General features: G+C 37.5%; 3 protein-coding genes and 1 long non-coding RNA gene across 7 annotated transcripts; 3 read left to right on the top strand and 1 right to left on the bottom strand.

Moving 5' to 3' along the window:
- Positions 1 to 806: 806 nt before the first annotated feature.
- LOC121051772 lies at positions 807 to 3,159 on the bottom strand. Its single transcript, XR_005806874.1, has 3 exons — positions 3,027 to 3,159; positions 1,440 to 2,924; positions 807 to 1,284 (listed from the first exon to the last, which is right to left on the bottom strand). It is a non-coding gene; the product is annotated as an uncharacterized LOC121051772 (long non-coding RNA).
- Positions 3,160 to 7,418: 4,259 nt separating this feature from the next.
- On the top strand, positions 7,419 to 10,665 carry LOC112188895. Its single transcript, XM_024328123.2, has 9 exons — positions 7,419 to 7,632; positions 8,196 to 8,272; positions 8,650 to 8,878; positions 9,000 to 9,154; positions 9,275 to 9,320; positions 9,413 to 9,504; positions 9,672 to 9,768; positions 9,908 to 9,964; positions 10,196 to 10,665. Exons 1-9 carry the CDS (start codon positions 7,459 to 7,461, stop codon positions 10,313 to 10,315), a joined length of 1,047 nt encoding a protein of 348 aa, XP_024183891.1. The 5' UTR covers positions 7,419 to 7,458; the 3' UTR covers positions 10,316 to 10,665.
- A 583-nt stretch (positions 10,666 to 11,248) lies between these two features.
- LOC112183396 (cytochrome c oxidase assembly protein COX19) lies at positions 11,249 to 13,592 on the top strand. The gene is made up of 4 exons (XM_024321765.2): positions 11,249 to 11,398; positions 11,708 to 11,796; positions 11,965 to 12,062; positions 13,203 to 13,592. Exons 1-4 carry the CDS (start codon positions 11,389 to 11,391, stop codon positions 13,300 to 13,302), a joined length of 297 nt encoding a protein of 98 aa, XP_024177533.1. The 5' UTR covers positions 11,249 to 11,388; the 3' UTR covers positions 13,303 to 13,592.
- Positions 13,593 to 13,727: 135 nt separating this feature from the next.
- Positions 13,728 to 18,982, top strand: LOC112183395. Of its 4 annotated transcripts, none has more exons than XM_040513176.1 (14): positions 13,728 to 14,120; positions 14,789 to 15,024; positions 15,265 to 15,359; positions 15,502 to 15,660; positions 15,733 to 16,069; positions 16,225 to 16,343; positions 16,411 to 16,483; positions 16,559 to 16,782; positions 16,891 to 16,947; positions 17,048 to 17,222; positions 17,459 to 17,581; positions 17,687 to 17,857; positions 18,380 to 18,439; positions 18,566 to 18,982. In XM_040513176.1, exons 1-14 carry the CDS (start codon positions 13,997 to 13,999, stop codon positions 18,680 to 18,682), a joined length of 2,070 nt encoding a protein of 689 aa, XP_040369110.1. In that variant the 5' UTR covers positions 13,728 to 13,996; the 3' UTR covers positions 18,683 to 18,982. The 4 variants fall into 4 exon arrangements, with proteins under 4 accessions (XP_040369110.1, XP_024177532.1, XP_024177531.1 ...); XM_024321764.2 differs by having other exon boundaries at positions 14,616 to 15,024; XM_024321763.2 differs by having other exon boundaries at positions 14,613 to 15,024; positions 17,051 to 17,222.
- The last annotated feature ends 3,718 nt before the right edge of the window (positions 18,983 to 22,700 follow it).

Raw genomic sequence — 22,700 nt, 5'->3', positions numbered from 1 at the left:
AATTAACATGACGTTGAGGGCAAAGTTTAAAGCCCGTTTATATATTTTGGAATAAAGTTGTGATTTCTTTATGTTGATTTATATGTTGCTTATGTGAGATTGCTTGATTGATTTTGTTTTACAGAAAACTTTTGCATGTTTGTGTTCTTTTGTGGCCAACTTAGGATATATGCATGTAATTGGAGCTAATTTAAGTAGTGAAGGCTTTGGACAAAAGTCGAAATCAATTAAGGAGGATTGCAAATAGGTGAACTTATTCATAACTAGGTAATGCACTTTGGTTGACATCCTTTCTCTATGCTTCATGCGTTGAATGTGTTCTTGATTAGCTAGCTTTCTAGACTATGATTGCATGTTCAATATGATTGATTTAGGTGCTTTCACTTCGATTAATTATTCAAGGAAAGTAAAAAATGGGAAATCGTTTGCTTTCTAACGTTTCACATGGTCAACTTTTTTCCCATGACATAGAAGATCAACTATAGGAATTGTGATTGGATTTCATTCATATGATTGTGGATTTGATCTTTTTTCCTTGCGTTCCACCATTGTATATGTGTTTTTATATTTTCTTTCTTTTATTTATTTTAATTTTCGAAACCCTAATTCTTAAATCCCCATTTTATTTAGTTATTTGTATATATTTTGTAAATATTATACTTTGCATTTATTTTAATTCTTTATTTGTTTTACAATGACATGTGTACCCTCAATCCCCAGAATAGAACGATCCCTATTTACTATATACTAACAATGACATTTTATAGGGTTAAATTATACGCTTGCTTTGAGCGTATCAACTGCTTTCATAAAAAAATCTTGTTATTTGAATTGGACGCTTTTCCAGAAAAATAGGATCAACATCTAATGCAGCAGCAATTTCTTTAGCAGTAATCATTGCATCTATGAAGCCAGTTTCTCTAAACTTATCAAGCCAAGCAATTAGACCTTTTACTTCAGCTATAGCAACACTAATTTGCATATCATTAGACTGCAGCACTTTGCTAACCCTATTAAAAGAAAACAACATCTCATACCAAATCACCATGCTTAGCAAAAACTCAAAGTCTCCCAAATCATTAGTTGCTATCGACTTTGCACCACTTTTAATTTTGGGATCCTTGTCAATTTCTGCCAATTGAAGTAATGCTTCTCTTATTTCAACGGCGTTGAATCGTAGAGGCTTAACACTTTCAATAGGACTCTCCCAATGCGTAGTGGATAATGATTTGAGAGTGAATCCTTTTAGGTTGTCTTTCAAAATCTGCCATTGCTTTGTAGAACCTGCAAACAAGGTATAAAGACGTTGTAATATTCTAAAAAAATCCACTGCTTTCCCACAAGAATTTGCCACATCACAAAGAGTTAAGTTTAAACAATAACAACCACACGGGTTGTATAATGCTCTAGGATTGATATCTAACAGTTTTTTTTTGTACCCCTTGGTGTTTGCCTTTCATGTTTGACCCGTTGTCATATCCTTGTCCCCTCACATTGTTAATATCAAGATCCAATGATTATACCACAGCCTGCAGCTCTTCAAATAGTCCCTGACCAGAAGTGTCATGTAGATTTAAAAACTCCAAAAAGAACTCTTCAATTTGTATTGGACTCTTTGAAACATTTACACATCTAATTATCAATGACATCTGCTCTTGGTGACTAATATCTAGTGTGCAATCAAGAATAACCGAGAAATATTCAGCATCTTTAATTTTTTTTATGATTTCAGCTTTAATTTCAATAGCTATCATATGCAGCAACTCATTCTGAATTTTATGACCAAGATAGTGATGATGAATTTCAAAACTATTTATGCGTCTACAATGCTCCTCCATCACTTCTTCACATTCTGCCACCATTTCAACTTGGCCTAAGAAGTGTCCATTATCAGGTTCACAAAGCCTCTCATCAGTTCCACGGAAATCTAAGTTATTTTTAGCAAGAAATTTGACAATTGCAATTATTCTTTTAAGCACATTCCTCCAGTGTTCTTTCTCTTTCATCTTGAAAAGCTTTATCAATTGTTTCATGCTTCTGCAATCGAATACGCAAATCAGTCCAAGTATTTGCATTAATGAGATGATCAGTGCTCATTTCATGCTCTTTAAGTCTTTTACTAAGATGAACCCAATCATTGTACCCATCATTCGGTAACTAACCTTGCATTGGCTCTCTCTTAAACAACTTGCAACAAAAACAAAAAACCTTATCAATTTCCTTTGAGTACACTAGCCACTCTCTATCATATTTCACTCCAATTCCTAAAAACCGAGTGTAGAATTTTGAACTGAAACGTCTATTGAACTTGTTTGGAGGACCATTTTCTATTGAAAGATCTCTATGAGGACCTTTTCTACCAACAAATCTATCAACTTTTTATCCAAACTATCCCAATTTCTTGGGTCAAAAATATTCACAGGAGCATCATTCACATTATCATTATGTCCTGTACCATTCTCATTTTCATCATGACCCAAATTATCGACAACTACATTGCCATCAGTGTGCTCTTCCACATTATCTTCCCTATCAGTGTGCTCTTCTGCCACTTCATTAACTAAACGCCCACCCAAACCTTCTGATTCTCTACTAATGAACCTATCAAGACTTCCCCTTAAAGAATTAACCAACTGTGCATCTTTTTTTTTCTTTAAGCGTTTTGCATGTCCAGTTAAACATTTTCTTTTAGGAGGCATGCTTCTAAATTTTAGCAAATCAATTCAAGCAACATCCCGAGACAATTCAAACAAAATTAGCAAATCAATGTGAATGAGAGAAACTGATTCCTTGAACTCAAATCATAGCCTGTGACTCTGAGTTTGTTCACTGCTCGACAGCCTCGACTTCTCCAATTTCTCAATTCCAAAATCCCACAAAATTGCTAGATGGCCTGCTGACCTAGAGTCCTAGACCTTTGCAATCTGGAAACCAAATCATACCCAGATCAAACCATTAGGAATAACGCATCAAAGATTCATTAAGGGACCGAGTAAATAACGAAGCATACATTGATTCAATCATACCTGAGTGGCTGGATAGAGTGGTATTAAGGTCGACTGGTCGATGAGAATTGAGAAGAGGAGAGGAGAGACTGAAGTCACAGACTCACAGAATGCATAAAAAAGAGGAGATAAGGTTTGGTTGTGCTTGTGTGGCTGGATAGAGAGGTACTAGCACCCAATTTCACATCATCTGAAGATTTTAATATTTATTTATTAAATATAAAACCATTAAAAAAATTGGGCCCTCTAAAGAGGTGTCAGCTGTTGAAATTGTGAACGTAGCAAAAGGACCATTAGGGCCCTATTTTATATTATATATAATTTTTAATATTTATTAATATATATATATATAACCAAATTTTTTTTTTTTAGGGCCCTCTCAATTAGGGGCCCTATGCTGTTGCTCATGTTGCACACCTTGAGAGCAGGCCCTGGACGTCCACACTGTCGTACAAGTGCGGAAGTTGATGTTTCTGCAATGATCAAGCACTGATGATGGTGCGAATCTTGCCTGATGGAGACCGAAGGCATCCCAGACGGCTTCCCCATGAAGTGGAATGTCAAGATGGTTCTGGGTAGTGACCTCACCTGAAACTTCAAGACCGATCAAGGTCGACTGCATACTAGTATCCGGCGAGTCCACCAGCAAGAAGAAAGGTCAAGATGGATGTTCGGACTCTGTCGGCAAGATTCGCGCCGCTGTCGGCTCCTGATTGCTGTAGAAGCATCGACGTTCGCACTTTTGGCGCTGTGCGGACGTTCGCCTCAGATCCTATATATATATAGGATCTGAGGTGCGGAACAGATTTCCCATTTTTACCCACTTTTCGATCATATTTACACATCTTAACCGTTCAGTTTTTAGATCCTAATGTATAGATCATCTCTACAAAATTTCAACCAATTTGATGATCGTTAAGGCATCCAAACTGCAATTTACACGAAAGAACCGAATCTGTCGAACCGGAACCGTTCATGTTTATAATGGTAAATTGCAGTTTTGGATGCCTTAACGATCATCAAATTGGCTGAAAATTTGCAGAAATGATCTATACATTAGAATCTAAAAACTGAACGGTTAAGATGTGAAAATATAATCGGAAAGTGGAGAAAATCTGAAAATCCGCACCTTTTGTTTAGGTGTGGATATCTGCAGCCAAGAAGGGCTATATATATATATATATATATATATATATATATATATATATATACAAGCCTACTCTGCTAAGGAGGTCCGTTCCTTAGCTAAGGAATGGATTTCCATATTTTGACCATTTTCAATCACATATTCACATCTTATCGTTCAATTTTTAAGTCATAATGTATAGATCATCTCTGCAAATTTTCAGCCAAATTGATGATCGTTAAGGCATCTAAAACTGCAATTTACAATTATGAACAAGAATGGTTCAGGTTGGACAGATTTGGTATATTAATTGATTTAATCGAGTTCGATATCTTAACGATCATTAATTTGGCTGAAGATTTGTAGAAGTGATCTATACATTATGATCTAAAAACTAAACGGTTAAAATGTGAATATGTGATAAAAAAGTGATCAAAATAGGAAAATCCGTTCCTTAGCTAAGGAATGTACCTTCTTAGTAGAATATATATATATATATATATACAGATCCTATCCAGAGCGGAGCTCCGCTTTGAAAATTAACGTGTGAAGTTCGAGTTTTGGGTCACTTTTCGGTCGCATATCCACATTTTGACCGTTAAGTTTTTAGGTACTAGTGTATAGATCGTCTCTGCAAATTTTTAGCCAAATTGATGATCGTTAAGGTATCTAACTCACTTAAACCAATGGACGGACTGAATCTGTCAACCTGAACCGTACTAGCTTTAAGGCAGTTATCAATGCCTTAACGACCATCATTTTGGCTGAAAATTTGCAGAGACGATCTATACACTAGTACTTAAAAACTAAACAGTCAATATATGGATATGCGACCGAAAAATGACCCAAAACTCAAACTTCACACGTTAATTTTCAAAGAGGAGCTCCGTTCTGGATAGGATATATATATATATATATATATATATATATATATATATATATATGGGAACACCTTTGCTTTCGAGTCAATGATCGCTATAAATGGTCTTAGCAAATATATTCGTCGGAGCACCTTTGCCGATGAATGAATGATCATAATAAGTGGTTTCAGCAAATATATTTGTCCGAACACCTTTACCTACGAATTGATCATTGCTATATATGAGTGATTTCAACAAATATGTTAATGGGATTTCAACAAATATATTTGTCCGAACACCTTCATCGACGAATTGGTTGTTGCTATGTTTTACTAAGCTAAATATGCACATATTCACTAAAAGAGAAAGCAAAATTTGTGGAATTAGGTATAATAAATGTAGGAATTGACTTTCAAAAGATAATGATTGAATTAAAATATAACTTATAGAAGAGCATGCGAAAGGTGAATTAGAAATCGACTAATATTTGAAGTAATGAAAGGCCAAGATTAGAGCAATGGAAACGGAAAAGTGAATTGAAAACTAAGAAAATGAAAAGAAATGGGTCTCAGGGTTTTTAAAATGAATGACAAGTAATTGGGGTTTTGAATGTCACCACAAGTAGACATGTAAACATTTAGATGCACATTAACAGACACAATTGTTTTCGTCACCAATTCTTCACTATTGAGGTCTTGGTCTTTGGTTGACTTCCTTTATTATCTCTTTTTATTTGTTGCATTACGCTTTATAGTTGATTCACATATGTGACAGTTTCACATTATCGAAGTTTTAAGTTTGCCTCTAAACTATTTATTGTTAACCAAAACACTACACAACGAAGGATATGAACCCAATTTAGCTTCCTAATTAAAAAATAGAGAAAATACTTAGTTTTGAGATCCCATATTTACCAAGCACAGAGAATAAGGATGAGAGCATAAAGATGCTTGAACACAAAGCCACTTTCCCCCCTTTTTTTTTTCTTTTTTTTCGCACCAGGGTTCTTAACTTTTCCAATGAACTTTGCCAACATATGGCTTCCCAACTTTTCTATTGAATTTCGTAATCAGAGTCAGTATAGCCTCATCAAATCTTTCCACAAGCTTATTGTAAATCATGCATTTTGAAAGAGCTGGGAAGCATTCATATGGAGTTAATCAAATTTACATGTTACGATGGAGTAGGATCAAGAAAACAAATTCAGTTTGTGAGTTTGTTCACCTAATGTTACATGAAATAACCAGATTAAATAAAGTCTTCAAATCCATAGCATAGCAGCTCATCTCTTCCTCAAAACGGTTTTTCTCGGAAGCATTGAAAATGGTCAATATCAGTTGCCTAACTACTTCCATAGTAGTTGGCCATGATGGTCGATTTGGTGAACATCCTCGAATGGATTTCTCTTTCCCATCCATACCTTATCTAATTAAGTGCAAAAATAGCCCCAGTATGACATCTTCAAAATTGTATACAATATGTGACGATTCGACATGTTCGTATGTTTCGATTGATCCCATTTTCATAGAAACCATTTTGATTTCGAGTCTTTTACGTACAGTCTAACCATATACCATGTGAGACTGTTTATGGATTACCAATGCAATCCTCATATGCAACTATTAGGTGGCTTAAATTATAACTTTAAAGCCAATTTTGTTCTTGCTTGAAGTGCCATTCAATATTTTAGAAAAAAAGAATAGTAAGCAAAGCTATCCACCAATGAATATTGAATAGTGTGCTCTCCACGTCCTGGTTTGAAGACGAAAGACATTGCCTTATTGAAGTCTCATGCAGTTGACTAGTTGAGGCTCTTACAAAATCTTCATCAAATCCCTTTAAAAATAGTAACAGATGATTTCAGGGGGAAATACCCTTTCGATGGATTTAGTTAATCCCAAAAATTTGGCCTACTAATGAGGACGACGAGACTTTAAGGGGGAGTGGGTTTGTTGGTATGACACTACGAGAGGATCACCAAATTCATTTTCCTCATATCTGGTTCATCTCCTTTCCATTCTTACCAACAATTTAGTGCAGAAATCAAAAAAAGAATTAGTAGTCAAATTAGTCACTTAAAAAAAATAAATCCCATTATGCTCGATACGCAACAACAAAAATTAATAAATAAAACAAGAGATTCACCATTACACTCACGACAAGAATTCGATTCTCATATTTTTTCTTCATGATCTTTAATATCACTCTCAATCAAAATTGTTAACAAGTCATTTAAGGTAGGCAATATTAACAAGATGGTCCATCATTCAAGGTAAGCAAAATAATCTCTACTCCATGGTCTAAATATGTAGTAATTTGAGATTACATAAATTTTTTCCTTTAAAAAAATAGTAAGTATCAAAATAGGGACCAAAACGATGTCGTTTGGCCCTGTCAGCTAGCGGGTATAAAGCACAGAAGCTCAGGAGTTCAGAAATGGAAAAGATCAAAAATTGAGCCTTTGGTGATGATTAAGCTTCCGATTCGGAGAATGACGGAAATGGAGAGCGCCGGAGAGTATCATATCGGCCCCGACGAGTCGTACCGGTCTCTGCCGTCGGTTTACTTGGCCTTCTTGACAATCTGGTTCATCTCCGCCTGCTCCTGGACCTTCAACACCTACAAAAACCGCCACCTCCAGGTCGCTAATTCAATCCCATTTCCTAAATGTAATCTCAATTTCGTTTCTGGGTTGCTGAATTTGAACATGTAAACGTAGAATTTTGACTCGTAGGAGAGAAAGTTTAAAGCTTTTTGAGTATGCTCTGTTTGGTTGAATCAATACAATGTTTAGGATCACCGGTTTGGGTTGGTTTACTTGCATCAGTGGCTTAATTTCTTTGAAAAACAAACTTGTGTTTCGATGTTTAATTACTCTGTTCTGTTAAGTTTGTGAGAAAATTATAGTGATCATTGAGAGGAGATGATATGTTTGGTTATGAAAATCATTTCTCAAATGAAAAAAGAATTGTTTCCTTCAAGAACTAAGGGATTTTTCTTTTTAGGTTCATAATTAGACTATTTTGTTATAATTTGAAGTTATGTCCTTGTCCTAAATATTCATTAATTTGGATTCTTTTATATCTAGGAAAAGGTGCTTCATTTCTCTGTTAATGTTCTGATTATTTTGATTAATTTTTATTTACAGGGTTTTGATGCAATTACTGATTTTTTGTGTTTTGGTTTGTTGTTGAACTAGAGCAGTCGAATAATTTGCAGTGGACCCTCACATCTGTACCATTAATTAAAGCCTTGCAACTCACATTGTCTTTCCTCTTCTGGTATGTTCTTGTTCTTTCTGGGAAATACAGTTTACATACTATTGATGGTGCAAAAAAGGAAAAATGATAATGAATAGACAAATGCATTTTTTTTTTCTCTTTTATGAAGAACCCTTCTACATTTAAGGCTTGCATGGGAAAATTATGTACTTAGAAACAGCTGCTGGGATGGTTTCATCATGGTATACTCTTTTAGATTCTCTGTGGTGTTCAATAAAGAATCAAGTGTAAAAGTTGTTATATTAGGCAAGGAAATAAAAATTAGAAATTCCCTATAGGAATTTACATCTATTATTTGACAAGGTAAAGCACGGTTGAACCCTTTTTGTTATGATTATTCTATAGAAATACTAAATCCTGATGTTTCGCTTTTGTAGGTATTCATGCTTTCATCTACAGATATGCTCTCTGTGGATGTCATTTGGGGTGTATGTAACTGGAGTGATATTTCAAACAGCTTCTTTTGTGTCCTTTTTACTCATATCTCATGGTTACTGCATCATGTGCGAGCGTCTTTCAGTGACTGAGCGGCGTACTACTGCTTCCCTTGGCTGTGTGTTTTACTTGACTCTAGTTGGATACAGAGCTTCTGTACCTTATTTTTCTGTGAGTTTCGTTGACTAACTGATGCAATACACTGGTAGATAGGCTGGTACTGTTTATTGTCTTAAATTTTTTTCAGTGTGTGCTAGCTAGCTACTAATTTTCTGTTATTCCCATGATCCAGGTCCTGCTGCTGCTTAACTATTTTATCTCATTCTACGTGATATTCCACCATATATCTCAAAATCTGTTAGTATTGCGGGAACAGTTAAATTTCATTGATAATGAGGACGTGCATGCAATGCATGATGCAGTCTATACAAAGTACATCATGTTCAAGTACGTATTCCACAATTCCACATTTGTATTGCCATTTACTTTCTGGTTCTACGATATTCTAACCTTATCAACAGATCATTACACATATTGAGTCTCATTTTCTATATATTTATAATACAGAAAATTCCAAGGTGCAATGCAGATAGTAGCCATGGCAGAGACTGTGGTATGATATCTTGACTTTAGTGATTATAATTATACATGCAAAAAGAAATGTACGCAGACAATAGACAAGACAATTAACATTCTGCTTTTCAGATATATATTAACATGGATGACTCATCAGAAAATTACTGGATTCGATTATTAGTTCGAGAGTGGGCACAGTTCTGCATCTTTGTTTACATAGGGTATGTCTACTTTCTGGCTCTTTAAATCTGCCTTTCATGGGAACAATTTGGTTTTGTATTTGTTGAATTCAGTTTCTAACAGCTAAATTCAGCATGCAAGAAATTTCTTCCTCTGTTCACCTTAATGCAGCACTTTGATGTTGTAACTCTATGACTATCTCTTGCAGGTGGACTTTTAGGTCAAGGGACTTGGCTCCACGTTTTTCAGTTATGCCAACTTTGAAATCTAAAGGGGAACTAGCAGTCGCTCCCATTTATAGCATTGTAAGTTTTTAAAATAGCTTTCACACACATGGTTCAGAGATTAGAACCGAATGGTGAAGGAAACAATAAAATGTTATAGTACAATTTCATATTTTTCTTCTCCTTATCTTTGTGTTAATCTCAAGTCATATCACTGCAGGAAATGGATGCAGAAACTTTCAGAGATTTTACTCGGCATGAATGGCACATTGGTGTGGTAAGCAATAGGAACATGAACTAAAATCAACCTTTCCTTTTCTTTATGTAATCATTTCTGCATTTTAAGACTATTTCCCAATCAACCAGCTGTTAAGTTCTTAGAAGGGCCTTGTTAGTTTGGAAACCTGAATCTACTCATCCCTTCTCAATCTTGTTTGTATAGAGACTCTGTGCATTATATGTGTGTGTTTATCGAGTAATTGATTTAACGAGGTCTGAATTAATGCAGCCAACTGTAAAATCTAGTGATGAGAGCTCAAAGGATTCTGTCTTGGTAATAATCCAGCATCCTCGTGCATTTAGGGTGACCGAACCTGGTGCTGGAAAATCTTCTCAAGGCCAAGCTTAGACAATTTAGCACTTACACTACAGATGTTGTAACAGCTTCACTTCATATGCATACACAGATTGAAGCAATTGATCACTTTGAAAGAGTTTTTCATACATTTTTTGGCGGCTAGCTATTTTGTTGGCGAGGCAAGCCACCGGCATTTTCCTTCAAATTCCAAGTCGCAGGCAATTTCCCTTTTTTAGAGCAAGTTTTGATTGCAATATGCAAGGACTTGTGAATTGTAAAATGTTCACTCACTTGGGTCAGCAGCTCATCTATACTTGTAAGTACATACAATCAATGAATGAAATTGTATATATCAGCCATAAAATTAGAGAAGCAATCAATTGTATCTTCTTTTCCCTTTATTTAAGTCTGTAAGTGTACCATTGGCATCCGTCATTCCTCCTCGAAATGTAAATTTGAGATTGCAGACGAGTTATCTTACTTAGGCAGTCCGAGGATTTGCTATCTCAACCTTTTCTGTTTCTTTGTTAATGTTTATCCCCTTTTGGACATGGAAGAGGACTGTGTCTCTTGTAGCTGTGACCTTAACCAAATTAATCACCAAGTCATGAGAAAAAGAACAATTGCAAATATGCTAATTAAGAACTTGGGAAAGTGTGTAGAATGTTTAGATGCTTGAGTTTTAAGTTGTATTGTGTCTCCCATTCCCAAAGCACTCAATGAAGAATTAGAAGGGTGGAAGGAGATGGTATCCTTAGAGTCAGAGAGCTATGTCTATAAGCCTCACACCTGCAGTGTTGAGGTGGCGACGTCGATGAGTGGTGGCGAAGTTGGGTTGGAGGAAAAAGAGAAATATTTGGCAAAAATAGTGTGAAAGATACAGAAAGTGCAGACCAAAAAAAAAAAAAGACAGACAAACATAGAATATCTCATAAAGCAAAGCCCCTAAAAGCAAAAGAAAGAGAAGAAAGAAGGTCCCCGAATCCGAATATATATTTTCAGACTCGAGCCTCTCTCTTACATACAAGAGAGAGAGAGAGAGAGAGAGCGGTGAATTGGCTATGAAAAACCCATCTTCGATTGTGTATTGAAACACTCCAGTTCGTCACCCATACCTTTCTACAATGAGCGCAGGTACTCTCTCCCTCTCTCTGATCATTCCAGTGATCGAAATAGTTTAATGACTTCCCTTTGGGTCTTATGTGGTGATAATCTTTCCGTAAAGGGTCCTCTAGGATATATTGGGTACTTAAAAGATATGAAATTTTGGTGCAAAGATATCATCTTGATTGATTGCTTAAGTTGAGCTTCAAGCTGCAACTATTAATTTCCATCACCAATTTGATATCTTTGCTCACTTGAACTGAACGAATGATAATGAAAGAAACTTAGACAGATGAATGTGTGTCTAAGTTTTCTGAAGAATGTAGTTGTTTCTTGTAGGTGGTGCCTTTGGCGGTAATAGGGGAGTCAGTCCAGTTCCTCCAGAGAAAGGTGTCTTCCCTTTGGATCATATGCATTTGTGTGACCAGGTAATGCTTTATTCCATTAATCAACGAATGTCCCTGTTATTAAAACTTCGTTTTCTTCAAGTTCCTCAAAAGTTGTATATGCTATAGTGCGTTCGCCATGCTTGTTTACTGTAAAATTCCTTACTGGTATTGTTTTATTAAATGCTCAGTGTGTTGGCTTTGTTTCAGGCGAAAAGGGAATACCTCAATTGTCTGAAAACTTCGGGCCACCAATCTGAAAAGTGCAGACAATTCTCAAAATTGTACCTGGAGTGCCGCATGGAAAAGTGAGTTTGTTGGTTTCTGTAAAACACATTATGCTGTTGTTTCTGCTAAATGTTCTGTGGGCGTACTTTTTTTGGAGTTTGTCAACATTGTGACGTCAATATATTCTTCTAAAGTTAATAAACTTAACTGCAACTGTATGACTCTGAAAAGGGGCTCATAACGTTATACAGGTGAAGTTTCACCAAGATGCTGTTGGGAAAAAATAGTCTAAGTAGTAACTTCCTTTGACTAATTTCAGTGCTTGTGTTCTCTGTTAGATATTGTATTTGCTTTCATCAAACTCAATGATCACTGTCTCCACCCGGAAGCATGTCATGTCATCTCTCTTGCTTCTGGTGGTTTTACCTTTGTGGCACACTGCTGTTATAGGTTTCTGTATGAATGCAAATCAACAACATTGAAAATGAAATTTAAAATTCATCTTGAACAACAGAAGCATTTGTATTTGAGAGACTGTTAAACATTACCACTGTTAGAATGTGAGATGGGTGAGAGGAGTATGTTTATGGATGTGCAGGACAATAGATTGAGATAGAAGAGATGGAGTTGGAATAGAATGAATAGAAAACTTCTAATATCATAACACAGGCGGAGTAACGTAGGTTTGAGCTTGTTATTTTTGTAGTCTTACTTTGGTTTTTAAGCTAGTACTTACATGACACAGGCCATACTTATTCATAGACAACTGACATAGCTATTGTTTGCAAACTTTCTCAGCACGATTCATAGTACATTTCCAGCATTTATTGGACCATTCTATAATATACGCAAGATATTTCGTAGGAGCTTCTAGGATAATCTGTTATAAACTTCTGAGGAGTCTCTAGGCTTAGTTCTTGATTTGGATATCTTTCGTGCTTCAATTCTTTAGAACTGTATTCATATGTGAATTATTTTCAACAGAAACCATAAAATTGAATCCTACATCTTTAACTATTTGGGGTGTCTATATAGGATGAAGATTTTGAATTAGAAAACACAAACATAGGAAAGCATTTTACTCACAACTTTTCTTTGATTTGTGTGATAGAATCAGACCTGAATTTCTCGATATTTTTAATTTTAATTTTAATTTTTTTCAGTCGGACTAACAGGTTTGTGATGATCACATATCGTGATCTTTCATATGCACCTTGCAGGAACTTGATGGCAAAGCAAGACATGTCAGAACTTGGATTTGTAAAGGAAAATGGTAAAGAAGCTTCTGAAGAGAGGATTACTGAGAGGATCGGTAACTAGTCGTATTAGTAGTTGGAAGGCCAAAGTATTAGGGACGTGGGACAGTTTGTGGGAGAGTTTACTGCTAGGACTAATTCTTCAATTTGTCGGGGATTTTCCCCACCCCAAAATGACCGAACTCTGAATCGGAATCTTTTACCTCCTATCATTGACTAGTAAAGGAATCGAAAGATCATTTTTCTTTCTGTTTGTATTATAGACAGGCTACTCATTTGTATGCAGACCGATATTCAGAACCTCACAATTTTCAGATTGTTAAATTTTGAATCAAGTGCAAAATTTCGGATGGAGCTAGCCACTTGCATGATGTTCCTTTTACCCTTAGCCTCAAAGGTTATTCATATCAGAAGGATTGTAAGAAACAACCTTTCAAGCTTTGCAAAACCGGCGTCTGCAATTGGCAGCAGAAGTCTTTCTCCCGGAAAGAGTTTGGTTCAGGAATGAGGGGGAATGGCACCGGGGACAGATACTGTAATAAAAATGATCATATTCAGCTGACTATTTGAAATCCATCTCAGCATAGTTTCCTTCAACTTTGTCTCAGAGCCCGAATTAACAACTGTCCAAAAACTGCAAGAACAAAGCAGCTGGCGGGAGATGAACTCTAAGATACAAAATATATAATAACACTGATCTGGAAGCGTTTTGTTTTTTAATATTGGTTTCTAGTTGCGCACTCTCACTCTTTGCCTCGATGACTACGATGAAAGCCTGTCCTTTTATAACTTACATGGCTCATTGTACCTTCCCTTTTCTCCTTTTCGGTTTTCCATGGCTTCCCATTTGTCTCTGCTCAAACCTCATCTCTCTTACCACTCGTAAGATCTCTCTCTCTTTTTCTATTCAAAGATGCTCAGCATATATCTTGAGCTTTTCTATGAGAATGTTAGTTTCATGCTTTGTCTTACCTGGTTCATTGCTTATAAAATTCTGTTATGGCCTTATGGGTTCTTTGCTTTTGAAATACTGTTATCTGGGTCTGATTGGATGTTTCATATAGTTGAACAAATTACGTAGATTTTGTATGAAAATGGTTTACGAGTTTTGTTTTGTAAGTGTTGTCAATACAGTTTGGGATTGGCGTGGGTAAGAAAGTTGTATAGTAATTTGGCTTTGCTGGTTGACTATTTACTGAAAACAAGATCATGTATAGTGCAGGTTCATATTTTTCTTTTTTAATTTCAGTTATTTCCATTGAAAACCAAAGAGAAACCTGAGAAGAAGACACAATGGCATTAACTATGTAGTCGCATTTAGCTTATTGTGAAACTCCTTGATAAATTTGATAGCCCTCTCTCTTTTTGGGACAGAAGATCTGTTACACCAGAAAACAGACAAACTATAACCAATTTGCATCAACCTACAAGGTGCAGTACAAAGGAACAAGGAACTTATGGCTTTCCAAAGAAAAGTCTCTTGTGTAGCTTATTGTCTAGATGTTACCCTTTGTCATGGTGGTCTTCATCTAGAACATTATCATCTACAGTTTGTAAAGCTTATTCTGGTGAAGCAAGTAGTGAGAATGGTGCTGCAGTGGCTAAAATCCATGACCGTGAATTCAAATTTAACCGGGTCAATTGCCTTGTGTGGGTGCTGCATGAATCTGCTAGGAGCTTCTCCCTTGCGATTGAGGCGCTAGAATTGACAGGAAGTAGTCCTGGGGTTGCAATGTCATGGTCTGGGAAGGATATACATGCATGGCATAGACGGCTTTCTTATCAGGTATAACCATATATTTTTCTTTTCCTTCTCAAAGGATGTGCAAAAAATATTCTAAGGCTGCTCATCTTGTTAACATTATTAGCATCACATGTTTGCTGATTATAGATTTTGCATGGTTCTGCATATCTTCTTTACTTTCTCTGACTGGCATCTATTGTGAGCTTTCTTAAGTCGAGTTGAAGGCCTTGACATGTTATCACTATGAATAAAATACTGAAATCAAGTACAATGGCTGTGCAGGTGGCACTTTATGCGTTGTTGAAAACAGCGATTGAAGTAGAAACTTTGCTTTCTAGTGAACGTCATTACAGTGACTCTTCTCTAGTTAGCGATATGTAAGTTTATTGTGTTGCAGTTATAGTGCCTTAATTGATGTACTTTTAGCTCATAAACCATTTTCTTTCGTTGTTCACTCTAGATGTTAGAGCTGACACCTCCATTGTACTTGTACTCCTTTTGTTTCTCCATCTATTTCAGCTTAACCACAAAGATCAATTCAGTTGGTGAACACATTGAGAGTCAATTGAACATGAGGCACTCAGAGTTAGTAGAATGGTTTAGAGTGGTGGAGTTTCCACGGATTGCAGGATTTTTCATTCCCTTGTTAAGAAAGTGGTCTATGGAGTACGCAGGAAGGTTTGCTCAAATCATTTTTGCTTCTATTTGACATTAGCTTGTTTTTTGTAGCCTGAACAAATGAATTTTCAGTGGTGTAGCAGGGATAGTTGTGGCTATCAGCTGCTGCTCTGCAGTGGCTAAATTGGGTCCTGGGCATGTAAAGTGTTCTTTTTTCGCATTTGGTATTGAGGATGTTATGGTAGAGCTCATGGATCTCTCACACAGTCTTGTATCGGTGGAAAGATTACATCATTTGGCCATTGAGGCAGGATTTGAATTGGACTTTCTGTCCCATTTTGGTAGAAAGGTTCTGCTAAGCAACAAAGGGGAAGAGGTAGAATTTTGGATTGGGTTGGCTTATGAAAAACTTTCATCAGCATTTCACAATGAAAGTGTGATTCCAGGCAACCAGAATTTTCATGACAAGGTCAATTTTATGATTCATGAAATCATCTTTCTCAGATTCCTGGGTCTCAAAGACTTTTTCAATTGTTAAAATGATCTGTTCAGTTTATATGGCTGGAATCTCCAGATAATGTCCCATGCAATCAGTTTATGTGCTTAATTATTTAGTATCCACAGGTTCAAGCAGATACTTTGGCTACTTTGGGACTGTTTGCATATCTTGGAAGAAAGACAAGATTATTCTTGTCAACAATGGGCATAAACGATATTGATGATCTACTTAAGGACTTCCTTAGGTAATAAGCTATTTCACACTTAAATTGGGTATCCAAAACTACTAAGAGTATGATGGTTTTCCTGCAGCTACTTGGAGTGTGGTAGCATTTTCATTTACCCAGAGTTTGCTTCCATAGCAGTGTATCAACAGTTCATGGAGGTCTGTTTCTAATATGTTCTTTGTCACCACTGCAAATTGCAAATCCTCATTTTGACCTGCAAATTCCCTATACAGGTAGTAACTGATGAAATTGGATGGCTTGATTTTTACGCTGCATGTCCTCCAAAAAGTATTCAAGAGAGACGAAAAAGCAAATTGCATACGATTCAGGCGGAAAAAGAGATTGCACTTTCTGCTGTATTTACTGTATGCTATGATGTCTACTCTGGATTTGCTCACTTTTGTCGTTCAACTCAACTGTCCCTGGATAGTGATTTGCTAGAATTTTTGCTCCAGAGGTATATCGCTCCCATCTTTCATTGTTGAGGTTTTGTTCTGCAAAATTTTTCTATTTATGAAAGTGGGCCGATCAGTTTTTAAGATGCGGTGTCCTTTCATTTTTTCAGTCAGAGCTTGCTTACTATTTGTTTGGAAGACTACTGGTCTGCCTACGATAAATCAAGGTACCTTTTCTTTCTGGAGTTTTTCGTTCAGATTCTCTGCTACCAGATCAGCACTACCATGGAGCAAGGAGATTAATGTGTTTGGTTTGATTTTTTAAAGCAGTGATTGGTCAATGATTGCAGACTGTGGTTGTGTTGCAACCAAGGCATCAACAATCGCCACCAAGGTATCTTTAACAATGGACGCACATGATGTACAATGGGAGCCAAGTCACTTAAAAACTTCCGGAGATAGTGAAAAGCATAGGTCTAAACACAGTCTTCAACTGAGAACGGTATTGCTTTTGGGTGTATAATACTTGCTGTTATTCCATTAAATAATCAACTGAAATGTAAGATCAATTATAGGAGTAATTCACTTATAACCGTAATGTCACCAGAGGATATTTCATTAGTCCAGAAGATAAATAATTTGCTTGACTCTCTACCTGTTTATGTGTCATTGGGTGTTAGAATCTGATGTTCTGCATGTATTTGTTGGCATCTCTCTTGGTATTTCCTTTAATGGAAGGCTCCATGCTTGCTTGGGATGGAAAGCATAACGTCTATGGAGGAGGGCAGTGCCAGAAAACAAAGACATCTCCATCGAATATTGATTAAAAAGTATAGTGATCACTTGGTATCTACAAGCTCTGTAAGACCATTAATCCCCTGCTTCTGAAAAGGATGTATATGTGTGTATGTGAAAACTATCTATTCTATATCAGATACTAATATTGCATATTGAATTGCTTTCAAGGATGTATGGATGGGTACTCACTTGCTTTTCATAGACCTCATGAGTGCTTTGGAGCTGCTCCTGAAACAATTGCGTGGCCACAAGGTTTCAAGGAGGGAAAGAAATAAGTTACAAAGGACACTAAATGACATTACTTCACTTGTTCCAGTTACAATTCTAATGCTACTTCCTGTAAGTGCCGTTTTGACATCTTGTGTTTCATAACATTTCCATGTGTTTTCGTTAGTTGATCCATGACTTTTAGCCATGATTTAGCTTTACGAGGAGAGAAGAAAAGCCGAAGAAATGCGAATTCTTAATACTATTGCCCCTATATTAATTCAATATTCTGTGTAGGGGAAAAAAAAAGTTACCTAGTGTAGAGGTTGTAAAGTTGATTTCTTATTTCCCTTGTATTTGATGGCTCCTCCCTCTTACTTAATCATGTAAGCTGCTAGAAACCAAATGACATTGGAACTGCTTAACCTAGAGAGCTATTCCCTTGAGAGATTCTAAAGTTCTTTGTTCTCTGTTTATCTTCTCTATCTGTTTCTTCACCGCAGTTGTAATTAGAGGTAGCTCATGCTCTTCTTTATGAAGTATTGAATAATGCTTTTAGCTGTGATTATGAATGTACACAAGAATCAAAGTTTATATAAGCAACTACAAAGCCATATTTATACCAGAATTAATTTTCTTCGTATTTGTTACAAGGTATCTGCTGTAGGTCATGCTGCCATTTTTGCTGCAATCAACAAGTACATACCAGGCTTGGTAAATTGAATTACCTTTCCTATTTTATACCCCTCTTAATCCTTTTGGTAATTGATAACTGCCTTTCACCTTGTGCTTATTAGTTTGTCTGTTTTGGCTAATCATTCTTTCGTTTATGGTATCTAGATCCCTTCTCCGTATTCTTCTGAGCGGCTTGATGTTGTGAAACAACTAAAGAGAACCAAGAAGATGGAAGTTAGGACATGGAGCAACCTTGAAGATCCACCCTCTAGAATAACTTGAGTGATTAGTCGTCTCGTCACCTCTCCTAGTTAATAATGTTGCCTTACAAGCTGCTCCCTCTATGCCCCGAGTCAGAATTGTGCAATTAGTCTCTGTAAATAGTTTTATGAATAAACATGTATAATGACATAATGTGAGAGCATTCAGGCAGGGTGGTCCATAATTGCATACAATGCAAACTTGTGATGAACGCGTGATAGTGATTAGTCTCTCACCTTATAGTTTCTTTTGTAATATAACTGTTAAGTTTTCTTGGGTCAAAACTCTAGCTACCAAAAGAAGGTTACATCACTACTACTATAAATGGAGGTCTTTCTTTTGGTGTCGAAGGCTTCACAAAAGCTGTGACAAATGCCAATAAAATAAAATTAATTCATATAAAAACATCTGAATGCTATTATGGTAAAATACCAAATCAAATAAAAGAAAACTAGGAAATAAAAAAGTAGGTGAGAAACACAATTTCAATCCAAAAATTGCTGCATGCAGTTTCTTAATTTTTATTATCATAATTACTAAAATTTGAGACTAAAATACATCAAGTTTCTTGTGATTACTCCGGGCTCTCACGAGTATAATGTTTTTTTTTTTTTTTTTTGGGGGGGAATGAAAGACTAATTCATTGATGGGGAATCATTACAATCAGAGATTAAATATTGGTAAAAAAATTCACCCGAAACTGACCAACCTTGGCCTCTTGCGCTAGAGTATGCGCCACCAGATTTGCCGTACGATTACTGTAATCCACTCTTGCACCTAACGCAGCTTGCAGTAATACTCTCAAGTCTCTTAACAAAAATCCCAGGTCCGAGTGATCCAGAGAAGACCCAGACACAACTTGCACCAAATCCATGCAGTCGGTCTCTACCACCAAAGGAGTAAGCTGGTAATCAAGTGCTAGTTGCACTCCATGAATTAAAGCAAGCAGTTCCGCATGCCTAGGGGAATTAGCCACCTCCAAAGTATGTCGAAATCCCCCCACTGCCACACCTTCATGATCCTGAAAAATTCCGCCCAACCCCGCTAGGCCGGTTTGTAGGTTGAAAGCCGCATCCACATTGAGCTTGATAAACCCAGCCGATGGTTTACTCCACTTATGTAATACCCGCTGCCTACTGTTCCAAGCCGGTGGAGTGTGAGCAGCTTTAAAGTCGTTCCACCAACCCAAAGTCACAGGCACAATTTCATGAGCTGGTTTACTTACCTCATCCCAAATTCAGGAATTTCTATTTCGCCAGGTAGCCCAAAACAACATCAACAACGGAGAAAAAGCATCCGGTGTAAGGTTATAAACAACAATTAACCATTCCGCCACACTGGATGTACTAGTAAGAGTAGGAATATTCGCCACTTGAAGAATACTTGCTGCATGCGGACAATCCCGGAAAGCATGGATAGGAGACTCCACTTCTTCATCACAAAACGGGCATTGGGTATCAATATCAATACCTCTCTCACTAAGCCGACTTCGTGTAGGAAGAATATTGGTAGCTGCTTTCCAAGCACACACTTTCACATTCCCTGGCACTTGAGCTTTCCACAGTTGCTTCCATAGGAGAGCACTAGGGGTAGGAGTAGGAGAATCATCCTCCAAAATTCTGCCCCTAGCTATATAATATGCAGATTTCATCGTAAATCTGCCCTTCTTGTCACCCCCCCAGATCCACCGATCACCATGGCTGTAGGGACTCAGAGGTAACACTTGGATTTTGCGGACAAGACGTGGAGGAAAAAAGCTAGATAACAGCGGTAAATTCCACTCACCTGGAGAAAGGAACAGGTCGGCTACCACCGCAGCAGCTGCAGACCGAAAGGAACTCAAGTCCTCTCCCATTAGCCATGGGTCGGACCAGATATTAGTAGTTAATCCATTGCCAACATGACGTCTAATGCCAGCACGAAGAATATCTCTACCTTGCATTATACTCCTCCAAGCATAAGAGGGTTGATCACCTACGGATGCTTCCCAAAAACTACAATGGGGAAAATAAATAGCTTTCAACAGTTGCCCAATTAACGAATCTGGATTTTGAACTAATCGCCATCCTTGTTTTGCCAACATCGCCAAATTAATAGCAAGCAAGTGCCGGAATCCCATGCCGCCCATACTCTTTGGTTTGCATAAATCATCCCATGCACGCCAATGCATGGCCAGCTTGTCCTCCATGCTCCCCCACCAGAACTGAGCACATAGTTGATGAAGTTCCTGAATAAGAGATTGAGGAAGGAGGTAACAATTCATTATGTAGAGAGGCATAGCCTGAGCCACTACCTTTATTAAAATCTCTCGACCTACACTGCTCAATAACTTAGATCTCCACCCTGTCAGCTTCTTAGATAATTTGTCTTTTAAAAAAGCAAAGGTCTCAGTTTTGGATCGACCCACCAAAGTTGGGATACCCAAATACTTCTCATGTTTAGACACCGCCTGCACGCCCAAAATTTGAGCCATATTGTCACGTAGATGGGGAAGAACACTACCACTAAACACCACATTACTTTTCTGTAGATTCACTTGCTGTCCGGACGCTTTCTCATAGATATTAAGCAAATGTCGAATCTTAAGACAGTCCTCAGAGCTAGCAAAAGAATAGAGCATACTATCATCAGCAAAAAGTAGATGGCTAATCGTTGGTGCCCCATCACAAATCCGGAGACCCTGCCAAGCTCTAGTCGAGACCGCATGAGATATAAGAGCAGATAGACCCTCAGCACAAAGGAGGAATAAATAAGGCGAAATAGGATCCCCTTGCCTTAATCCCCGTTGCGGAGTAATGAAACCCTTAGGTGCACCATTAATAAGAAAAGAATAGCGTACCGTGGAAAGGAAGAACATAATCAGATTAACCCATTGCGCCGCAAAGCCCATCTTTAACATGATCCGACGTAAAAAGCTCCACTCTAATCTGTCATAGGCCTTGCTAATATCTAATTTGAAGGCCAAAAAGCCTTCTTGTCCCCGTTTGAGCTTATGCATATAATGGGCCACCTCCGAGGCCACCAGAGTATTGTCAGAGATCAACCTGTCAGGCACAAATGCACTCTGTTGGGGAGAGATAATGGTCGGCAAAAAAAGCTTTAATCTGTTAGCCACAACCTTTGAAGCAATCTTATACAACACATTGCACAAAGCAATGGGTCTCAAATGTGACATAGTCGTCACTTCTTTGAGTTTAGGGATCAGCACTACATAGGTAAAATTTAAATCCGGAGGCATCTCCAACTTAGTCAACATCGAGATAACCGCATTGCTAACCTCACTCCCAATCAAATCCCAATATTTCTGGAAGAAGAAAGGTGACATGCCATCCGGCCCCGGAGCTTTGGACGGATGCATTTGGAAGAGCGCTTCCCGAACTTCCATCATAGTATAAGGGGCCAATAGAGAAACATTCATAGCCTCCGTAACTCTAGGAGAGATAGCCTGGAGAACCAAGTCCTGAGCTGCCGCGTCAGAAGGTTGGGAACTAAACACCGACTGAAGATACTCCAAAATAACTTTCTCGATCCCTAAAGGAGACTCCTGCCAGCTACTATCTTGATCAAAAAGACTTTTAATCCTATTCTTCTGACGTCGATTGGAGGCTCGTTTATGAAAATACTTGGTATTCCTTGAGCCAAATCGCTTTTGATCGTTGGCGCCAATAAGTTTCATCCATAGACATCATCTCATTCAGCTTCGCAGATAGCTGCAACTTGGCCTCGTGATCAGTGGGGTCAAACGGTTGTTATAACAAATCATTGAGTTGAGAGCTAACTGCATCGACCTCATTCCTGCGATTCTGGAACACTGTTCGATCCCAGGACAGGAGGTGGTGGCCAACTCCCTTAATTTTCCTACAGAGATACAACATAGGGTCACATGTATATGGCTCGCTCCAGGAGTCCTCCACTTTCTGTGCAAATCCTTCATGAGAACACCACATCTCCTCAAATCGAAACTGCCTTCGTCGTCTCTCATGCACTGGTGGATTACGGCAAACTTCCAACAAGAGAGGGACATGGTCCGACCGACTAG

Source organism: Rosa chinensis, chromosome 2 (assembly GCF_002994745.2).
Source record: "Rosa chinensis cultivar Old Blush chromosome 2, RchiOBHm-V2, whole genome shotgun sequence".
Classification (NCBI taxonomy): Eukaryota; Viridiplantae; Streptophyta; class Magnoliopsida; order Rosales; family Rosaceae; genus Rosa; species Rosa chinensis.
Note: the sequence above shows the minus strand (reverse complement) of the source record. Positions and strands in the feature narration are given on the sequence as shown.